Below are 20603 nucleotides of genomic sequence, written 5' to 3'. Positions count from 1 at the left end.
CCCTCTGAGTAAGCAGACCTTTTCCCCTCCTCGCTCCTGAGGAGCTCATGCTCACACTTTTCCTTACTGATGCTTTCAGAAGTATATAATTTTGTCCTCCTGTCAGACTGCCTGAGTTTCAAACCAGCTTCTCCTAGAGTGGGATCAGAGAAAGCAGATAGTTTGGTTAGCCCAGAATCAAGGATTTGTGAAGTGAGACAAAAGGAGATCAAATTATCAAGGGATATTTGGGGTGCCAGGAAAAGCAAGGTGAAAATGGTTTAGGACCAGTAAAAATGGAAAAGAGGGTTTTTATTCTCAGTTGTTCTTCCTTTCCCCCAAATGTACTTATTTCCCTATCATTTTTCTGAAAAATTCCCCAAGACTGTTGGTAACTTATTTACCATACAGAGATTCCCCCCCCGCCCCCCGCTTCTCTTCCCATTTTCCTAGATATTTTAGCAGTATTTAACATCATTGGGGAGAAAAGTAGATTAGAAATCCAGAGAGTATCTGTCTTCTGTCTGGCTAAGGGAATGTGTAACTCAGGAGAGTCCTACAGGACATGGGCTAGGGCCCAGTAATGCTATGGAAGGAGCACCTTCCTATACAGTTGAATTTGACTTGAGAGACTCAGTTCTATCACCTACAGAATGAAGGTAATGGAATCTGTTCCAGTTACATCACAGGTTCTTTTTACTTTTGCTGGAAATATTTTAGACTATTTTTTTTTAACAGTGCTGAGGATCAAACCCAGGGCTTTGATCATGCTAAGCAAGCACTCTTCCACTGAACTGCATTCCCAGCCCTGTGTGAATTACTTTACTTTAAAACAATGCAATTGTAAGAAATAGTACACAGAGATTGCAAACACCCTTATTTAGTTTCTCCTGATGATTAACATCTTGCAAATATCACAACCATTAACATTGACATTGGTGAGTCAAAATTCTGAACAGTTCTATCACAATAAGGATCCTTCATGTTGCACTTTTATAATCTCACCCTTACCCCCCCCCACCTTTGCTCCCTCATTCCATTCCTCTTAGTCCTTAACTACTGGCAACCATTAACTTCACGGGTTCATATTTGAGGAGATAATGAATTACATGTGTTAGTGTACACAGTTAAATTTGCCCCAGAGAAGACCCTAAGAACAGGACATGTTTTCTCCTAACATACTCAATTTTTCTTTCCATTTTCCCCATTCTGCTAATGTTTGATCATCATTCTTACACTACTCATGCTTAAACTCCCCAGTTTACTTACTTACTTGCTAATTTATGCATTCATTCATCTATCCTTGCAGAAATTGAGTTTCTGCTGTAAGTCATGATTGATACACCTTTGCAGTAATGATGAAGGTGATATCTAAAAGTTATTGAGTACATAGTTTGTGCCAGATATTATATTAAATGCTTTACTTACATCTTATTTATTCCTCACAGTATATGAGAGGTAGCATTATTTCCTCCTTTTTGCAAATGAGGTTACTGAGTTTCGAAAAGTTAAATATTTCCCAGAGTCATACAGATAAGGGTACAGAACCAAAGCTATCACCAGGTCTATGTTTGGAGCCTGTGCAGGCCTGCTCTTTGCTTGTGTCTGATCTATTACAGGGCCTTTTCAGGCCTTTTTGGTGCTATCTCTGAATTGGTCCCTTTCTTCTTTCTGGTAATCCTAGTTCAGATTCTCTTCACCCATGTTCATTTTTTGCATCAGCCTCCTTGCTATAATCCTATCTTCACCAAATTGTTCCTGCCTTCACTGTATCCTGCATGTGCCACCGGCTTAATCTTCCTAAAATAGTTTTACTATGCTACTCTACTGCTCAGGAATGAGACTGGCTTCCTGTTGTTGTTGGATCAAGTCCATCTGTCTCTGCCTGATGTTAAACTCCCTGCCTATATCTACTTACCTCCTAGTGCATCTCAGCATGTTTATTCAATAAATATTTGGCTCCATGAGCTAAGGGTAATTGGATCATAAAGTGGAGAATTTGTAGGCTCTGCTTCAGAAGGCTTATAGTTTGTTAGAAGAATCTAGAATTCTTCACTTAAAGTAGGCTTTTAAAAATATTCCAAGCAGAATTATTTATGTCTCTACTCATACCATGTTCACAACTTATAGTGCTCTCTAGGCTTTTCCTCTCCAAATAGCCAAAAAGCAAAACAAAACAGACAAACAAAAAAACTTCATAATTCAAGGTATAGTCAGGTGCCCTTTTTTTTTCCCCACTTCACTGTTCTCCTGTCTATAATTCCTTATAATACTTATTATTTAGACATTTTATTTTATGATTTTATAACTTCTAGTATCTTGTCATGTAATAATTTTACAGCTTTGGTACTTTTTTTTTTCAGTACTTGGGTTTGAACTCAGGGCCTCCTGCTTTCCTGCTAACTAGGCAGGTAGGTACTCTACCACTTGAGCCAGGACTCCAGTCCTTGCTTTAGTTATTTTTCAGGTAAGGTCTTTCCCTGGGATTGGCCTCAGATGGTGATCCTTCTATCTATGACCTCCCAAGAAGCTGTGATCAGAGGCATACAGCACCACTCCTGGCTTATCTATTAAGATGGGCTCTTGCTAACTTTTTCCCTGGGTTGGCCTTGAATCACAATCCTCCCATTCTTTGCCACCTGAATAGCTGGATTGTAGGTGTGAGCCACTGCACCTGGTACAGCTTTGGTGTGAGCCTCACAACATTAATATAGACATGCAGATATTATTCCTATTTTATAGGACAATAAATAACTCCCAAGGAGTGACTATAAATAAGTGTGTTACTGGTGAGTTGTGAGGCTGTTCTTAGATCTGAACGCTTTTGATTTTTTTGAAGTCAGTGTGGTCTAGAGAAAGAACATGGCCTTGGAAGCCTACAGATGTGAGTGGAAACAGTGAGGGGTAGTAGAAAGCACCGTGGCCTCTAGATAGGTTTTGGTTCCAGTTTTGGCTCCATTCCTGTGTAACTTCAGGGAATGTGTTCAGGTCCCTAAGTCTTTGTTTCCTTGTCAGTATCATCCCTTGCCTCCCTCTGTGGATTTACTGTAATATCCAAATATGGTGATGATAGACTGGAGGCGTGGCTCAAGCAATAGAGCACCTGTTTTGCAAGTGTGAGGGCCTGAGTTCAAACCTCAGTCCCACAAAAAAAAAAAAAAATCCCCAGGTGATTATCATGTGGGGACTAGACAAATATGGTCATGATGATGTTGTACTTAGCTAGCTTTTTTGAGTACTTACTAAAAAACCAAGCACTGTGCTAAATGCTTTACATTTTTTTTTTTTAGGTAATCCTCACAGAACCTCTCCGAGATATGTTCTTTGATCTTTCCCAGATGACAGATGCTGAAATTGGCAAAGACATGTTAAGTAACTGACCAAGTTTATGTAGCTTCCAAGTAATAAAGCTAGAAAAGTAGCCTGACTCTAGAACTAGTACTAGACTAGTACTGGGGATTGAACTCAGGGCCTCATGCTTGCTAGTGAGGTGCTCTATCACTTGAGCCCCTCACCAGCCTAGCACTGGTACTCTTAACCTGCTATTATAAAATGATGTCTTTTAATGGTGCTCTGTAGATGTAAGGACTTTGATCATGTGAGATCCAAGCTGTAAGCACCTGTGTGAGTCTGCCCACCTGTGTAATGGTGAACAAGGAAGAAAGGGCAATATGGAAAATTTGCAAGGTAGTTTCTTAAGTATTCTAGACAAGATTGAACATACAGAATGCTGTTTTAGGGCATCTTTCTTTCAGCTGTCATTTTACTGTGCCTGTCTGGCCTGTATTAGAAAGAGGATTGGGTGGCAAAGTTACTGTTTTGCCAGTGAAGAGAGACAGGTATCTCTAGACCTAGGGGATTTAGATCCCCTTTGCAGCAAGGAGACCCATAGGTTAGATCCTAGGCCAACTTTGTGGGATACGTAAGGGGTAAGAGCCCTGACCTGTTAGTTCCTAGCCTATGACAAATTGGTAAATTAATGAGGTGGTATGGATACATAGCCCCTTGGAGGTCTCTCACTAGAATGCATAATGTTAAATTAAAACCTATTTTCATTATAAAGGTAATATGTGATTATTAAGGATTTTTGTGAAATACAGAAATATAAAAAATCATCTCATTGGATCTGGGATGTTAGGAGGCAAGAATAGAAGGGGCAGGTGGGTAAGGCAGACTGAGCCTTAGGCTATAAGGGGGAAGTGGGGCTTTCTGCTTTTGAACCCTGCTCTTAATAATTCAGTTGAATCTGATATTCTCGGAGGTCAGAGCCTGGCCAGTTACAACCAGAAGGAAGAGTGACTAATGACCTTTGCCGGTGTGGGCGGGTCCTGGAGTACTTAACTTTCTTTGCAATGTGTGTGAAAGTGCCTCCTTTTCTGCCCTTCATTTCTCTTTATCTGGCTCAGTGTGAGATTGAAATTCAGACCCTAATCACATGGGTTTGGACCTAAGCCTAGAGTTTGGGGGAGAGAAGAGAAGATCACCAGAAAGGGAGATGAGAGACCCTTAATTTTGTCTGTGTGAAGGCTCTAGGGAGCTGATCATTTTGAAGTATCACTTAATACTTGTAGTCCTGCTTGTGGAAAAGGGCACAGTGATAATGAGAGGGTATAGGCTAGAAGGAATTATCAAGACTGTGCTTCTAGCCCTAGGAAAGTGTACTGTAGAGATGAGTGCTGAGGTTCTTGGGTGGAGGCCCTTGGGTGGGCTCATCCCTCTGCCTCTGCTTCTCTTATCTAGCCAGGTGAAGCAGGGGAGCACTAGGACCCAGAGGCTAGCACCATTCTGACAAGTCTAGAGCAGCACTAGCGCAGAGTGAGACTCATCAGCTGGCAAGCAGGATTCTGTGTCTCCGGGTTCAGGAATCCTCGGGTTGCAGAGGGGACTTGCTTCTTAGCCCCCACCTCTACCCCAGTATGCTACTGAGTGAGGCCCATCAACTGGAGAGAGCTGTGCCTGACAGCTCCTGTGTCAGTCCATGAGGGCCCAGTGCCCTGACCCTCCTGCCTAGGTTTCTGCCTTTTCTCTCTGTCTTTGGCCAGCTGGGGGAGGGGGTAGAGGCCAGGTGAGCAACATGGCCCAGAGCAAGAGGCACGTGTATAACCGGGTAAGTGGCCCTAATCTGGGAAGGCCCTGGGAGGACTGCTAGAGAAGGCCTGTGGACATCATTGCTATGGGGGCTGGGAGATAGGCTGAAACTCAGCTGGGGGCACTCACAGACTGTGTTTCTAAGGAGCCCTCAAAGCCCTGATGCTGGCAGGCTGGACAGGCTTCTCTTCTAGATTTGGACCCTAAATAGAGACTGTAAAGGCCTGACTTCGACTCTAATTGGCCCTCAGACTAGGACTCTCAATGGGGTCCATACTATCTCAGGGACTTAGAATGGAACTGATGGGTCAGAAAGGTCTTACAGTGAGGCCCTTCTTTAGAGCTGCTTTGTCACTTGCTCTGTCTTTCTTCTATCTGAAATTGAATCTGTTCCCACTATTGTATCCACTTGGTTCTGAGAGGCTTTTTGGGATGTGGGGAGATTCTTGGAGTTTGGGTCCAGTTTTCATGTCATTGTCCTTTATTGTCAGGTCCATGAAATCTACCCTAATGTCCTAGGTGTGATTTGGGGTCCTGAAGTCCCTGGGAGCTATGTTCTTACCTTGCTGGGTGAGCTTTTTGAGGAAGGGAGTTAGGGAGTGACAGGCCAGGAAATGTCCTGACTTTTCCTTGCCTCTGACAGGGCTCCCTTCTCAAGCCAAGTTGGAGCTATCAAAAGGGAGCCCCACGTAGTCTTCAGGACCAGGGTGTCACTTTTTCTTGCCCCATTTATCTGCTGCAAGACTCTGGTTCATGGAGCTGCTACTGCTAAAAATGGCTTAGGTGTGATTTTCTTCTAAATCATGGGCTGATTTGGGACCTAATTTCATGTTGTGTCCTGTCATCACAAATATGTCAGAAGCTGGTAGCTTCCTGAGAACAATGTCTTAGTTTATTCCTTTACCTTGCCCATTTATTGAGTGATAAGACATCCATTTGAACCACTGGGAAGAGTCTGAGGACAGAATGAGGGACAAATCTGAGGTACCTGATTTACTTGGCTTACAATTTTCTTTTCATAGCAAGATAGCATGGGGGAAAGATATACAGAGCTTAGGGGTAAAGAGTAGGCCAAAGGCCAGGAAGAAGGAAGTTGGATGGTTGAGTGGGTTGCAGTGAGGCATTTAGGAGTGTCTTGGTAGGGATGTGTATGGGAGTGAGAGGAGTCAGATCAGGAAGGAGTTGTGGTGACTTAAGGGCCTGGAAGGAGGCACAATTATTTGCCTCTGAAAGGGAGAGGCTAGCCAGGTGCAGTGGTACACACCTGTGATCCCAGTACTTGGGAGGCTAAAGCAGGAAGATCATGAGTTCGGGACCAGCCTGGGCTGCAGAGCTTGTCTCAACAACAACAACAACAACAAAAGAGAGGCCTGAGAGAACCATTTGAACCCCAGGGAAGACAGTTGACAATGGAGAGAGAAGCAAAATTATGGACCGCCACCCACTGAATCACCTATCTTTCCAGCTTAGGCTCCAGAGTCAGGGTGTTAGGTTGTAGGAATCTGGTCTAAACCAAATTATTTGCTTGAGCTTAATTTCTCTCCTGGAGGGCAGTGCTCCTGAGACAGTAGCCATGTGGTGACATTCACAGATGTATCAATGAATTCTGATTTGTATAAAATTTAAATATAAACACTAGTCTTTTTTTTTCAGCCCAGGATCCTGGCTGGAGTGTTTAATACGCATTAGGCTACTATCCTGACCTAGGTCTCTAACTGTATTTAGTTACATGTATCTTTCTTTCAGACGCCCAGTGGCAGCAGGATGAGTGCAGAGACAAGTGCCCGGCCTTTGAGGGTAGGGTCCCGTGTGGAAGTGATTGGAAAAGGCCACAGAGGCACTGTGGCCTATGTTGGAGCCACACTTTTTGCCACTGGCAAATGGGTAGGCGTTATCCTGGATGAAGCAAAGGGCAAGAATGATGGAACTGTCCAAGGCAGGAAGTATTTCACTTGTGATGAAGGGCATGGCATCTTTGTGCGCCAGTCCCAGGTACTATGTTTCTGTGTGTGTGTGTGTGTATATGTGTGTGTGTGTGTGTGTGTGTGTGTGTGTGTGTGTGTGTGTGTGTGTGTGTGTGTGCGTGCGTGCAGATATCTGTTACATGTGCAGCTGATGTGTTGGTACTTCCTTTTTCTGGGTGGGGTATACTTTCTCTGGTTGGAAGAGTGGGAGGTAGCAGGCGAGGGAAGACTGGAGATCTGTATTCCAGCTTGCTTAGGGACAGGGGGAGGGACCCATATTATAGCCATTCTTAATCTAGTTGTATTGATCTATTCTGTGGCTTTAGATCCAGGTATTTGAAGATGGAGCAGATACTACTTCCCCAGAGACACCTGATTCTTCTGCCTCAAAGGTTCTCAAAAGAGGTAATATCTACCCACTTAAGAAGTTGCTTCCTTACATGGAGAAGTCCCCAACACTTCTGTCCATAACAGGGGTCACAGTGGATGCTGAAGTTTTTCTATCACTTATATATATTCCCTTGTTATATCTCACCCTGTACTACCATGATGTTCTGTGCCCCTAGTCCTCTATGTAAATGTTCACTTTGTTTCTGTTTGCTTTCTACAGAGGGAGCTGATACAGCTACAAAGACTAGCAAACTGGTGAGTGGTTTGGGGGTGGGAGTATGGAGTAATAAAGAGAGAGAATGGAGGGAGGGAGACCCGTGCTAGACATGTAAAAACAGTAGGTGAGTCTGAACTGCTTCAGTCTCTCTAACCTCCCTGAGAAGGAAGCTTTATGGGTATGAATTGCTCTATTAGGGCTAGAGTAATGGTGATATCAAGGAAAAACTGTTAGATTCCAGAAGTGCAAGGTGGGATTGAGCTGGGGTATTAGGAAGGATAGGTCTTACCCCAATAGTGTAGTCAACTTCCTACTTTCTGGTACCCAAAGACAAAAGACCTAAAGGGTTTGAGGGTAGGAAGACAGAGGGAAAAGGAGTTCTCCTATTCACAAATGGTGGCAAGGAGCCAGGCCTCCTGCTACCTCTTTTAGTTTGCAGAGGGCTCTTCCTAGCTCTCCTCTGCCATTCCTCTGCAGAGTGTTGTGAGGTGGGTCTCTACCTTTTGTGGACCAGGTATGGACATCCTAGAAACTGATCCTTGAGGTACCCCTCATCTCACCTGCCCAGGGCTTGACATTGACCTGACTCCCCTCACCTCTTGTCTGTGTGTGCCTGAATTGGTATTAACACCTATGCCCAAGATGTCTGGCCAGCTAGCATAATGTGACATCTGTTCTCTAACTCTGCCCTTTCCTACTCCTCATGCAGCGGGGACTGAAGCCTAAGAAGGTGGTGTGTTTACTGTTTGTGCCTGGGTAGATGGGGGCCAGCAGCCCCTTCCCCTGCTGTTCTGCATGCCCTTGGGCTGCTGCATGCGTATGTGTGTGTAATCTTGGGGCTGGGATGGCCAGAGGAAATGGTGGCTTGACTTCCAGAGATCGTTTAAGGAGCGTGGGGAGCAAGGACATCAGGCTCAGTGCTGAGGCCTAAGTAACATTCATTAAGGATGATTTTTCCCTATTCTAGACTCCTTGTTAGAGACTCCAAGCATTTGACTGTAAATAGCAGCAACATGAAATAGACCATTACTTAGCCAAGCTTGGGGAGTGGTAGAAGGACAAATTGGAGGAATGGGTTTGGGGAACGTACCAGGTGAAAAGGTTGTACAAGGAAGTGTACAGAAAGAATAGTTGGAAAGTGAGAGTCTTTTGTGTGCCTGCTTCTGGGTCAGGGCTGCTACGATTATCTACCCTGACTCTGCCCCATTAGTTTTTCCCTACCTTCTTCCTTGTCTGGTGTGTGCCTGAGGCCTACCTCTCACCCCTTGTAGGGGTTCAAGTTATGCCTCTCTTCTATAGACTTTATTGTTTTGTTTTTTTTGTTGGGACTAAGGTTTGAACTCAGGGTTTTGCACTTGCAAAAGAGTCCCTCTATTGTTTGAGCCACACTTCAGTCCATTTTGTTCTGGTTATTTTGGGGATGAGGGGTCTCACAAACTATCTGCCCAGGTTGGCCTTGAACTTTGATCCTCCTGATCTCAGCCTGCCAAGTAACTAGGATTAGAGGCATGAGCTGCTGGTGCCCAGTTTCTCCACAGACTTTTAAAACTTAAATTGCTGCCATTACCAATTCCTCACACCAGCCCTTGCCTTGGGCCCTTGCCCAAGTTGTTTGACCTGCATGAGCTGTATGTACCATACTGTGATTTCCTTGTTGCCAGCCTGTCTCAGGCCTTTTTTATGTTGCATGGAGAGCTGTTAACTTGGGGCAGAGGGGAGAGGAAAACATCTCCTTTTGACTCCTGGTGGGTGATAGGTCCTCATTTTGGAGTCTTAACATGCTGCAGACTATATGCTGGTACTTGCTTTGGTCCTGGGTCCTGGTTCTGAGTGGGACTGGGGATGTTAGGAAAATAATGCTCTAGAGGATGTGGGTCCATCCCAAGCTCATAGAAACTTGGCTTCAGTCCTTGATTTTTGTCTTCTGGTTGAAGCATCCATCTCTCCTGAGGCCCCTGAATAGAGAAGAGCATGAAACTGCAGTCTGAGATCTATGGAGGAGTTCTGGCTGCAGCCTGACATGACCCTGGCAGGGGCCTGAACAGTGCCCAAACCTTGGGAGAAATGTGGCAAAGCCCAGCCTGGACTGATTGAGCTGGGCTACAGTACCTTTTTTGCTCATGGTGGAAAGTGTCAATTGTATTCAAATGTCCCCATGACCCCAGTCTTCTGCCCTAGTGGGTCTCTCAAAGCAGATCACTTAGCCAGGATCCCTGCTCTCATCCCATGTGGAACAGGGAACAGGATCCAGAGCAAAAAAAAAAAAAAAAATTGCTTTGATGGGGAGGACAAAAGAGAACATGGATATCTCTGCAAAATACCTGTAAAATACCTACTCCTTTCTGGAAAGCCCTTCAGAGAGGCTTTTTAACCTATCTGCAGCCAGGGGAACACTGGGAGAGAAGCCTAATACTGTCATTAGAACTACTGCTGCCCTGATGGAATGTTCCCAGGGTTTGTTGATCATTCTGTGCAACTCAGAGCTGAAGCTGGGTGTTAGAGGGGTGCTCTGGGTATGTATTCCTAATGAGAGATATAAGGGTGTTGCCAGTGTGTATGAGAGAAATGGATTTGATGGGGTCAGGGGAGCAGAGTGCAATTATGAGAGACTGATGGAATAGGGAGGCCTGTGTCCCTGCCCACTGATGCTGGGCCCCATAAAGTGACATTTCTGGGATGGTCCCTGGCCCAGTTTTTTGGAGCAAGCTCTTGAGGGTGAGTATAAGGGAGGGAAGGGTGGAACCAGAACCTGTTCTTTGGAGGACGAAGAAGGGTGGGCTCTGCGCAGGACTTCATCCAGTCATGAGGAGGAGGAGGGGCCAGTAGGGCCCTGGGTGGTTGCTAGGAGACCCAGGAACTGTGGCTCCACCCCCATGGAGCAGAGGAGGGTGGGTGCATGACGTCAGGTGGAGCTGGTGCTGCGGCCACTGAGGCTGCCATCAGCTTAAGCTGGAGAACTGGGCCGGGCACAGCTCTGGTTCCTGCTGGAGCCTGGCTGTCCTGCTGTGCACCTGCAGGGGCCTCTGTGTCCAAGTGGCAGCCCTTTGCAGGCTGGGAAGCTGCTGGCTGGGAAGCTAAGGCTGCATTGTTGGGATTTGATGCACTAATCTCCTGTCTTCCGCCGCCTCTCCCTCTGTTCGGTCTCTTTCCCTCCCTCCCTTCGTCTGTCCTTCCTCCCTGTGTTTGTCTATCCTCCTTTCTCCCTCCTTCTCTTTCCTCTCCTTGCTTTCTTTGGTTTTCTGCAATGATGAGACAGGCACCGACAGCCCGAAAGGTACTCTTGCTTGCTCTGGTCCTGCTGCCGGGTTGTCAGGATGATGGTGGCAGCTGGCTGCTGGGGTGGGGGTGGGGGCTGGTTGGCTTCATTAGTCTACCTGTTTGGGGGAGGAGGGTGATGATGAAGGGATGGGAGGGGTGTAGGAAGAGGTGTGTGTCACTATCATGCCGTACTCCTGAGCATGTGCTCCCTGCCTTACCTGCTTTTGGCTCTGAGTCTGTGTTCCAGGCCTTGTACCTAGTGGCCTCACAGGCTTAGAATTCAGGTAGCCTGTAGTGCAAATAGGCTTGGGGAGGGTTTACTGGAGCAGAACTTGATGATGCAGGCAATCAAGTTTGCTCAATGACTAAAGCAAACCTACCTGCCTTACCCAGCCTTTGCTAGAATGACTCTTGGTTGTTTTCTTTGCATTCTTTCTCCCCTAGGATTTGTGTCAGGAGGCTTTAGCAGGGTGGGATGGGGATCTTAGAATAATTTTTGACCCACAGCTATGGAAGCTTAGTTCTGAGTAGGAGGTACAGAGATTGATCTCCTTGAGCTCAAGGAAACAGGGCCCAAGCCCATATCTTGTCTTTACCAGAGCAATGAGACACTGGCAGCAAGGGAATTGTAGCTAATTACCCATTTAACCCTCAAGGGTTTCTGGATTTGGTTTAGGACAGTAGTTTCTCTGTCTGCTGCCCACCCCCACCTCCTTTCTTCAGCTGGGTGGGGTTACTTTGCTGAGCTTTGGGCTTTTGCTAATGCAGTATTCGTAGTCCTGACACCTGAGCCCTCTGCCTTAGGGATGGGGACTGCTGCTGAATCTGGTTGTGGGGGAGGGAGTGAGGACATCAGTGTTTTTCTGCCTTAGGGATCTGAGCTCCCACCTTCCAGGGGAGGGTGTTTGTAGGAAGAGGCTGACCTGGGAAAGCCCTTGGGAGTGGTGGCTGGGTAGGGCCTCATGGCAGAAGTGGGAGAGGCTATTCACTAAAGGACTAGTCTCTGGAGACCTTGCCAACTGATACATTTGGTCTCCAGTAGTTTAGCCTAGGAGACAGGACTTCTGGGATTTCCAGTCTGAAGGGGTGCAGTCTGCAAGAGTTGGGTAAAGGTGGGAGCAGAAACTGAAGGGAACAGGAGTTCTGGGTTCCTGGAGTAGGAGCACCATGATTCACTGGAGAGGAGATGGGATGGGGGAGGGGGACTAACTGTAGCCCCATTCTGTTACTTCTTCTGCTCTCATTACTGTCCTTTTGCTGTCTGTCTTTCTGCCATTATCTTTTCTTTCCTGACTACTCCTCTGGCTCCTGTTGCCTGTCCAGACCACAACTCGGCGGCCCAAGGTGAGAAAAACCAGGTCTCTGTGCAAGCCACTGATGAGTGTACACGTTTCAGCATGTGCATGTTTGTGGGCATATATACTAGGAATTAAAAGTTGGTCACAGCGCATCATGGGTTGCCTTTGAGGGGGGAGAGAGACTTGGGGTTGGTGACAAGCCTCTCCTGGGAGATTGACTTCCAGATCTCAGGAAGCCATCTGAGCCAATAGATTGAGTACTAAAGACAGTGAGAGAGATTGTGGTTAATCAAGATAGGCTTTCTTGAAAAAAATAATTTTGACCGTTTTTGAGAGGAGAGATTAAAAGAGGTGAAAAACAGAAGTGTATAATGTCAGGGGAAGGAGATGAATCTGAAACCTTTTGGGTGGGAGTGTCTGTGGGTAGCATGTGGTTTCTCAGTGTCATCAGGAGAACTTTGGGGTTCATCACTGCTAGGGAGGTCCCAGGGCTTGGAACTTCATGGCAGCTGGTTAGAGGTCTGGATAGTATTACTTGATTAGAGCCCCTTTGTCTTGGGAGAGTAAATATAAAAGGATTGGTGGTACTTACTTCAAGGGGGAGTCTAGGGCTACAACTTTTACCTTGTCTTTTTTACCTGTAGGATCCCCTGACAAAGACCATGAGTGGACAATTCAGCTTAACTTCCAAAGAGTAGTGAGGGCCTACCAGCAGTAGAGAGCCTGGCACCCCACTTTTAGCTCTACCCTCCCTGGGAAAATGAAAACCAAGAACAAATTCTTATTCTATCTCTCTGGGAATATCATTGAGACGCTTTTTTTCTGGGGGAGTTGGGCACAGACCCAGAGCAAGGATGGGACTGGGAGTATTAATAAACTGCTGATCACAAATGGGTCACAGAAGGGAGTTCTGAGGAGTAAGAGATTCTGTTCTAAAGGGTAGTGCCAGAGCTGGGAGGAATGTGGGGGCATTGCCAAGGGAGGGAAGAAACTTATAATCTTATATCTTCCCCCATCCTTTTCTCCCTTTGTCCTCTGTACTCCCTCCGCCCCCTGTCCTTTTCTGTTGCTTTCTGTCTCTGTGTCATTTTCCCTCTCCCTTCCACTATGTCTCTTTTCTCGTTGTGCTTTCATACTCTTTTTGGTTTTTTTCTCCATCTCCTTCCCTTGCCATATTTTTATACTATCTCCTTTTTATTTCCCCATCCTCATTTTCTTTCTGGTCTGCCCCTGCCCTCTCAAATAGCCCACTCGCCCAGCCAGTACTGGGGTGGCAGGGGCCAGTAGCTCCTTGGGGCCCTCTGGCTCAGCATCAGCAGGTGAACTGAGCAGCAGTGAGCCCAGCACCCCAGCTCAGACTCCACTGGCAGCACCCATCATCCCCACACCAGCCCTCATTTCTCCTGGAGCAGCACCTCCACTTCTTTCTCCTTCCAAGGTAAGGACTACGGTAAAGGAGAGAAGCAAGACACTAAGGGGCCTGTGACCTCTGGCTTGGTGTTAAAATTTTCTGAGTTTGGGGAGTCCTAGAACTTGGATCAGAAAGAGTAAGGGCACAGTGTATGGGTATATTGCTACTGCTTAAACTTCTTTCACTTTTTCCCCATACAAATTGTACTATAGTTTCCTCTCAGATGTTTGTATAACACTTGGCTTTTGGCACTAGGGCTAGGGTGATGTTTGTACATATTGTTATCTTCTCTGCTCCACCTCAGTCTTTGTGGGGAGGAGAGGTGGGCTGTTCATAGACCACAGGGCCTCTCTTTGTCAGGAGGAGGAGGGACTTAGGGCCCAGGTACGTGATCTGGAGGAGAAACTGGAGACTCTGCGGCTGAAACGGGCAGAAGACAAGGCAAAACTTAAAGAGCTGGAGAAACACAAGATACAGCTGGAGCAGGTGCAGGAATGGAAGAGCAAAATGCAGGAGCAGCAGGCAGACCTGCAGCGGCGCCTCAAGGAGGCACGGAAGGTGAGACTCAAGATGAAGGGGGTAGTTGGGGAGGTTGAGGGCCCCAAAGAGGTGAACCAAAAACTAGGCTAGAGTCTGGCGCACCCTGTGAGAAAGGGCAGTGTTTTCTTTCTGCAACTACTGTACCCGATCTCTCCCCCTCCAGGAAGCCAAGGAAGCTCTGGAAGCAAAGGAGCGCTACATGGAGGAGATGGCAGACACTGCTGATGCCATTGAGATGGCCACTCTGGACAAGGAGATGGCTGAAGAGCGGGCTGAATCTCTGCAGCAGGAGGTGGAGGCATTGAAGGAGCGTGTGGATGAGCTCTCCACAGACTTGGAGATCCTCAAGGCTGAGATTGAAGAGAAAGGTAAGGGGCAAGGAGCTGTGGGGGCCAAATGTTGGAGTGAAACCAGCCTGAACATGTCAATGGTTTTCCCCAGGCTCAGATGGGGCTGCATCCAGTTACCAGCTGAAGCAGCTAGAGGAGCAAAACGCCCGCCTGAAGGATGCCCTGGTGAGGTAGGCTTCTCCTCCACTGCTTGACTTTGGTACTTAACTCTGCTGCCTCCAAATGTGTTAGAGCACCCATTACCCAGTCACTGACACTTGCTCTTCACCTTCTTTCTTCCTCATTTCCCCACAGGATGCGAGATCTTTCTTCCTCGGAGAAACAGGAGCATGTGAAGCTCCAGAAGCTCATGGAAAAGAAAAACCAGGAGCTGGAAGTTGTGAGGCAACAGCGAGAACGCCTGCAGGAGGAGCTGAGCCAGGCAGAGAGCACCATTGATGAGCTCAAGGAACAGGTCTGGGGAGTCCGGCTTTCACCTAGAATCCCCCTATCTGACCCTCCTATTGCCACCTCCTTTTTTTAGGTCCCTTCTAACAGCACTTCTTCCTATCCTTTCCCTGTAACACAGGTGGATGCTGCTCTTGGTGCTGAGGAGATGGTAGAGATGCTGACTGACCGGAACTTGAATCTGGAAGAGAAAGTGAGGGAGTTGAGGGAGACTGTGGGAGACTTGGTAAGAGTACAGCCCTGACTTCTGACCCTCTTGGAGGGTATTTGGAATGGACCTCTGAAGGGAGATTGACATGTGACTCCTGACCTTCCAGCAGGGTATGCAGTGAACAGACCCATCCTGGCCCTCCTACCCTCACCCTGCCTTTGCTTTCCCCCAACTACCTTGTGGCATCTAGGAAGCAATGAATGAGATGAATGATGAGCTGCAGGAGAATGCACGTGAGACAGAACTGGAGCTTCGGGAACAGCTGGATATGGCAGGTGCCCGGGTCCGGGAGGCTCAGAAGCGTGTGGAGGCAGCTCAGGAGACAGTTGCAGACTACCAGCAAACCATCAAGAAATACCGCCAGCTAACTGCCCACCTACAGGTGCTTCCTCCCATCCCCCCTCTTCTTTGCTCATGATCACCCCAGGTGTGCCTCATGACCCAGCTGTACCTCACTGTCTCTGCTCCCAGGACGTGAATCGGGAACTGACAAACCAGCAGGAAGCATCTGTGGAGAGACAGCAGCAGCCACCTCCAGAGACTTTTGACTTCAAAATCAAGTTTGCTGAGACAAAAGCCCATGCCAAGGTCAGAAAAGTGTATGGCCTGAGGGCCAGGGTGTTGGGGAGCCCAGCCTGCATATGGCTGTGTTCTGACCCAGTATGGGGTTCTGGGCTTCAGATTCCTGAGGAAGAGAGTGTGCTTTATGTGGTAGTGTGGAAGAATCCTGGCCTGTGCTTGTGCTAGAAGTAAGGAACCTGGTGGAACAAGGTATGGTGGTTCTGGGACTTTCCCTCCTGGCTGAGGGCCCTTCTCTCCTCCTTGCCCATCTTACAGGCAATTGAGATGGAGTTGAGACAGATGGAGGTGGCCCAGGCCAACCGGCACATGTCCCTGCTGACAACCTTCATGCCTGACAGCTTCCTTCGACCAGGTGGTGACCATGACTGCGTCCTGGTGCTACTGCTCATGCCTCGTCTCATTTGCAAGGTATGTTACACGTGTAATAAAAATCTGTTGAACTTGCTGTGAGCCAGAATTGAAGATGCCAAGTAAAGATTCTGCTCACAAAGAGTTTATAAGGTAGTAGAGGTATACATAGTCAGCAGAGTCACAGATGAAATATATACTTGGCCTTCATATCTGTGGGTTCTGCATCCATGAATTCAACCAACTGCAGATCAAAATATTTGGAAAAAAACTGTGTCTATACTTAACATGTACAGACTTCTTTTTATCCATTCCTTAAACAATACAGTACAACAGTGATTAATGTACCATTTACATTGCATTAGATATTAATCTACAGATGATTTAAAGTATACAGGAGAATGCACATATGTTATATGCAAATACTACACCATTTTATATAAGGGACTTAGTCATCAATGTTTTAAAGTGTCCATGGGAAGTTCTGAAACCAATCCCCTACAAATACAAGGGACAACTGTATTACAAATTGTTTATGAAGAAGGGGTAGGCTCCTTTAAGAGCACAAGTGGGGATCTGACTTAAATTAGGGCAGGATGTGACTGAAGTATTTAAGCTGAGAGTCAGAAGATGGCTAAGAGTTAGCTAGGTAGATAATTGGCAGGGTAGCATTCTTGGTGGAAAGATAGAGCTGCAGCTTTATGTTAGGGATGACTTAGTTCCCATAGTCCCACTGTGTGTTCATTCTCTCATATCCTAAGTCCTCATATCATTCCCTAGGTGAGACTTCCTGCCCATGTAAGAGCTGTTTCTGCTTTCTCACATGTACTCCTCACATAGTTGTTAAGCCATAACCTATATTTCTGAGTCTGTGTTCTCCATCCTGTGCTCTGAGTTCCATGCCCCTACTCTTCTTCCCACAGGCAGAGCTGATCCGGAAGCAGGCTCAGGAGAAATTTGAACTAAGTGAAAACTGTTCAGAGCGGCCTGGACTGCGAGGAGCTGCAGGAGAGCAGCTCAGTTTTGCTGCTGGGCTTGTATACTCTCTGAGTCTGCTGCAGGCCACACTACACCGCTATGAGCAGTAAGTGACTCCTAACCCCCACTCCAGGGCCATGGGTCCAGGATTAGTTGGAACTGAGGTTGCCTGGAAGACCTCACAGTATGCTTCTCTGGTCTCTAGTGCCCTCTCTCAGTGCAATGTGGATGTGTATAAGAAGGTTGGCAGCCTCTACCCTGAGATGAGTGCCCACGAGCGCTCCTTGGATTTCCTTATTGAGCTGCTGCACAAGGATCAGCTGGATGAGACTGTCAATGTGGAACCTCTCACCAAGGCTATCAAGTACTACCAGGTCTGGGGCAAGAATTCAGGCATTGGACAGGAGGGAGGGAAGCTTTTGCTTACTGGGAATTATTGCCAGTGTATTCAAGGTTGTATGTCTTAGGTAAGCTGCTTGAGGCCCAGTTTTCTCTTACATCAACTTGCCTTATGATGTAGCTTCTTGGAGATTTTGGATCCTTTTGTACCTCTGGAGACCCATAATGACCAGGGTTCAAGCTGTAGTTGAGAAAGGTCTCTTCACACCCTCCCATGGGCTAAAGGCTGTTTCTTTGTCATCCTTCCTCAGCATCTGTACAGCATCCACCTTGCCGAACAGCCCGAGGACTGTACCATGCAACTGGCTGACCACATTAAGGTGAAGTTTCTGGATCAGTGCTTGAACCTGCTCTAGGGATAAGAGTTAAGGATATTCTATCAAGAGATCAGACCCATAAGAGGTGTCACATAGGACTGGGGTAGTGTCATCAAAGCCAGATTAGGGAACGTAGAGGAACAGTGTATGTGTGGGAGTCAGCAGAGGGTGGTGACTTCTTAGAGATGATAATGGGCAGAAGGGTTCCTGTTGGGAGCTGAGACCACATGTTTCTATCCTTACAGTTCACCCAGAGTGCCCTGGACTGCATGAGTGTGGAGGTGGGGCGGCTGCGTGCCTTCTTGCAGGTGAGGGCGCATCTAGATTTGTGTGAATTCCTCTTTATTAGTCCCTACATCTTCACCCCCCAACCCTAATGCTTGCTTGTTTCCCCATTCATTTCCTATTTCCTGTGTAGGGTGGGCAGGAGGCTACAGATATTGCTCTTCTGCTTCGGGACCTGGAAACATCATGTAGTGACATCCGCCAGTTCTGCAAGAAGATCCGAAGGCGAATGCCAGGGACAGATGCTCCTGGGATCCCAGCTGCACTGGCCTTTGGACCACAGGTTTAGGGCCATGGGTGTGGAAGGGAAGGAATCTGAGTAGAGCCAGGAGGGGCTTAGCATGTTAAGATCAGAATCTGGTCACATTAAGATCAGGATCTGGTTAAGGGATCAAAATGATTTTGGGATAGCTAGCAACTATAGTGCTGGACTCAGGGTGAGGTCTTGACTTTAGCCTGTTACACAGGTATCCGACACTCTCCTGGACTGCAGAAAACACTTGACGTGGGTGGTGGCTGTGCTACAGGAGGTGGCAGCTGCTGCTGCCCAGCTCATTGCCCCACTGGCAGAGAATGAGGGGCTGCCTGTGGCTGCATTGGAGGAGCTGGCTTTCAAAGCAAGCGAACAGGTTGGCCTGGATGGCTGGGCAGAAGGGGATGGGGAGTTAGTGGCCAGTGTGGGGCTTTCACTCATTTCTTTGGCTCCTTCAGATCTATGGGAGCCCCTCCAGCAGCCCATATGAGTGTCTGCGCCAGTCGTGCAACATCCTCATCAGCACCATGAATAAGCTGGCCACAGCCATGCAGGAGGGGGAGTATGATGCAGAGAGGCCCCCCAGCAAAGTGAGTAGAGACTTCCTTGAAGGGACTCCAGTGGCTGGGAGGAGCATGAGTTGCAGAATTGCTGCTAGTTGTGGGAGGGTGGTGTCTGGAGAGCAGCATGCTGCCTAGAAGGCAAGGTTTTCCCTGTGACTGAATCTCTGAAAGGAACACATTGGTGTTTCCCTCTCTCTGCCTTCACTCTCTGACCCACCTATTACTTAGCCTCCCCCAGTTGAACTGCGGGCTGCAGCCCTTCGTGCGGAGATCACAGATGCTGAAGGCCTAGGTTTGAAGCTTGAAGATCGAGAGACAGTTATCAAGGAGTTAAAGAAGTCACTCAAGATTAAGGTGAGGGTAGGGTAGGTGCAGCAGCAAGTGTTGGGGATTGAGACTGAGATGGCTTTGGGGGTTGAGGGTGGGGCCTGCAATCAGGAGGACATTAGGGAGCTTTCTATTTCATGATCTAACCCAGGTCATGGAATCATAGGGAGGATGTCAGGGAACTAGAAACTCTCTGCCTTGTCCAGGGAGAGGAGCTGAGTGAGGCTAATGTGCGACTGAGCCTCCTGGAGAAGAAGCTGGACAGTGCTGCCAAGGATGCAGATGAGCGCATTGAGAAGGTCCAGACTCGGCTGGAGGAGACCCAGGCACTGCTGCGGAAGAAGGAGAAGTCAGGCACCTTCTCTGGGGTCCTACTTCTTTCAGCCCTCCCTTCTGCAGGAGGCTTTCTGTCCCTAAGCCTTCCCCCTCCACCTTGTAGTGTGACGCTCCCAACCTAAGCTTGCGCTGCCCTGCCATGGCTCCTCACAAGCAGGGCTAGTGGGGGCTACAAGGACCTGCAGGGAATGAATGGTCAGGTTGGGCAGGAGCCTGCCTAAGCCCAAATTCTCTTTCACAGAGAGTTTGAGGAGACAATGGATGCACTCCAGGCTGACATCGACCAGTTGGAGGCAGAGAAAGCAGAGCTAAAGCAGCGACTGAATAACCAGTCCAAGCGCACAATTGAGGGGCTCCGGGGGCCCCCTCCCTCAGACATTGCTACCCTGGTCTCTGGCATTGCTGGTGGTGAGTACAGTAGGATAGGCAGCACTGATCCAGAGGACACTGATTCTTCTGTCCTTGGCCTCAGTTTGACTTCTGTCCCCTTCCTCTCTGGATGCCACTTTCACTCTGCCTACTTTCACCAAGTTTTCACTTTCCCAGAACATATGTACAAAATCCCTCTGAACAAACCAGGGCATTACTAAATTTGTTAGTGAAGTTCAACATTGTGATAACAGGTGAACTCTAGTACCTGTCCCTTCTGGATTTACTATCTAGCCTTTCTGTCCCAACTCTACAACCAGAGGGTTGTCAGCCTGCTGCATCAGGCTAGGCTAACTCTTCCAGGGCATCCAGCCTTGCTTGATGCCTGTTTTTTTTGTTTGTTTGTTTGTGGTACTGGAGTTTTGAACTCATGGCCAACACTTTGGATCACTCCTCCAACCCTTTTTTGTTGAGATAGGGTCTTGCAAACTATTTGCCTAGGCTGGCTTTGAACCTCAATCTTCCTGATCTCTGCCTTCTGAGGATTACAGGCATGAGCCACCAGAACCTGGTTCTGATGCTTGCTTTTGATTGTTCTTCTGCTTGGGCACTGCATTTCCTTGAGTTCATGTGGCTTTGTACTGTGGTGTGGTTAGTTTTCCCATTTCATAATTCACCCATAATTCGTGTGGC

The 20603-nt window shown here is 47.5% G+C and overlaps 1 protein-coding gene across 11 annotated transcripts in view; it reads left to right on the top strand.

Annotated features, from left to right (window-relative positions):
• Dctn1 (dynactin subunit 1) overlaps window positions 1-20603 on the top strand; it is a 30377-nt gene that overhangs the window by 6252 nt on the left and 3522 nt on the right. Inside the window, exons 2-27 of one of the 11 annotated variants that reach the window (XM_074050031.1) lie at window positions 2343-2390; window positions 6814-7059; window positions 7358-7436; window positions 7642-7676; window positions 8348-8368; window positions 10895-10912; window positions 12220-12240; window positions 13441-13632; window positions 13966-14163; window positions 14309-14513; window positions 14587-14665; window positions 14790-14949; window positions 15064-15168; window positions 15344-15535; window positions 15625-15741; window positions 15991-16143; window positions 17007-17167; window positions 17267-17435; window positions 17712-17780; window positions 18023-18085; window positions 18196-18345; window positions 18530-18691; window positions 18774-18905; window positions 19107-19232; window positions 19412-19554; window positions 19783-19949. In XM_074050031.1, the coding sequence (XP_073906132.1) occupies window positions 6832-7059; window positions 7358-7436; window positions 7642-7676; window positions 8348-8368; window positions 10895-10912; window positions 12220-12240; window positions 13441-13632; window positions 13966-14163; window positions 14309-14513; window positions 14587-14665; window positions 14790-14949; window positions 15064-15168; window positions 15344-15535; window positions 15625-15741; window positions 15991-16143; window positions 17007-17167; window positions 17267-17435; window positions 17712-17780; window positions 18023-18085; window positions 18196-18345; window positions 18530-18691; window positions 18774-18905; window positions 19107-19232; window positions 19412-19554; window positions 19783-19949 (3145 nt within the window). In that variant the 5' untranslated portion in view covers window positions 2343-2390; window positions 6814-6831. Of the gene's footprint in view, window positions 1-2342; window positions 2391-3269; window positions 3347-4696; window positions 5087-6813; window positions 7060-7357; window positions 7437-7641; window positions 7677-8347; window positions 8369-10894; window positions 10913-12219; window positions 12241-13440; window positions 13633-13965; window positions 14164-14308; window positions 14514-14586; window positions 14666-14789; window positions 14950-15063; window positions 15169-15343; window positions 15536-15624; window positions 15742-15990; window positions 16144-17006; window positions 17168-17266; window positions 17436-17711; window positions 17781-18022; window positions 18086-18195; window positions 18346-18529; window positions 18692-18773; window positions 18906-19106; window positions 19233-19411; window positions 19555-19782; window positions 19950-20603 lie in introns of those variants that run through there. The other 10 variants (XM_074050032.1, XM_074050027.1, XM_074050028.1 and 7 more) reach the window with 10 other exon arrangements.

The sequence above is a fragment of the Castor canadensis genome, chromosome 12, assembly GCF_047511655.1.
Source record: "Castor canadensis chromosome 12, mCasCan1.hap1v2, whole genome shotgun sequence".
Lineage (NCBI taxonomy): Eukaryota > Metazoa > Chordata > Mammalia > Rodentia > Castoridae > Castor > Castor canadensis.
The sequence above is the reverse complement of the archived record's forward strand: the minus strand, read 5'-3'. Positions and strand labels throughout refer to the sequence as shown.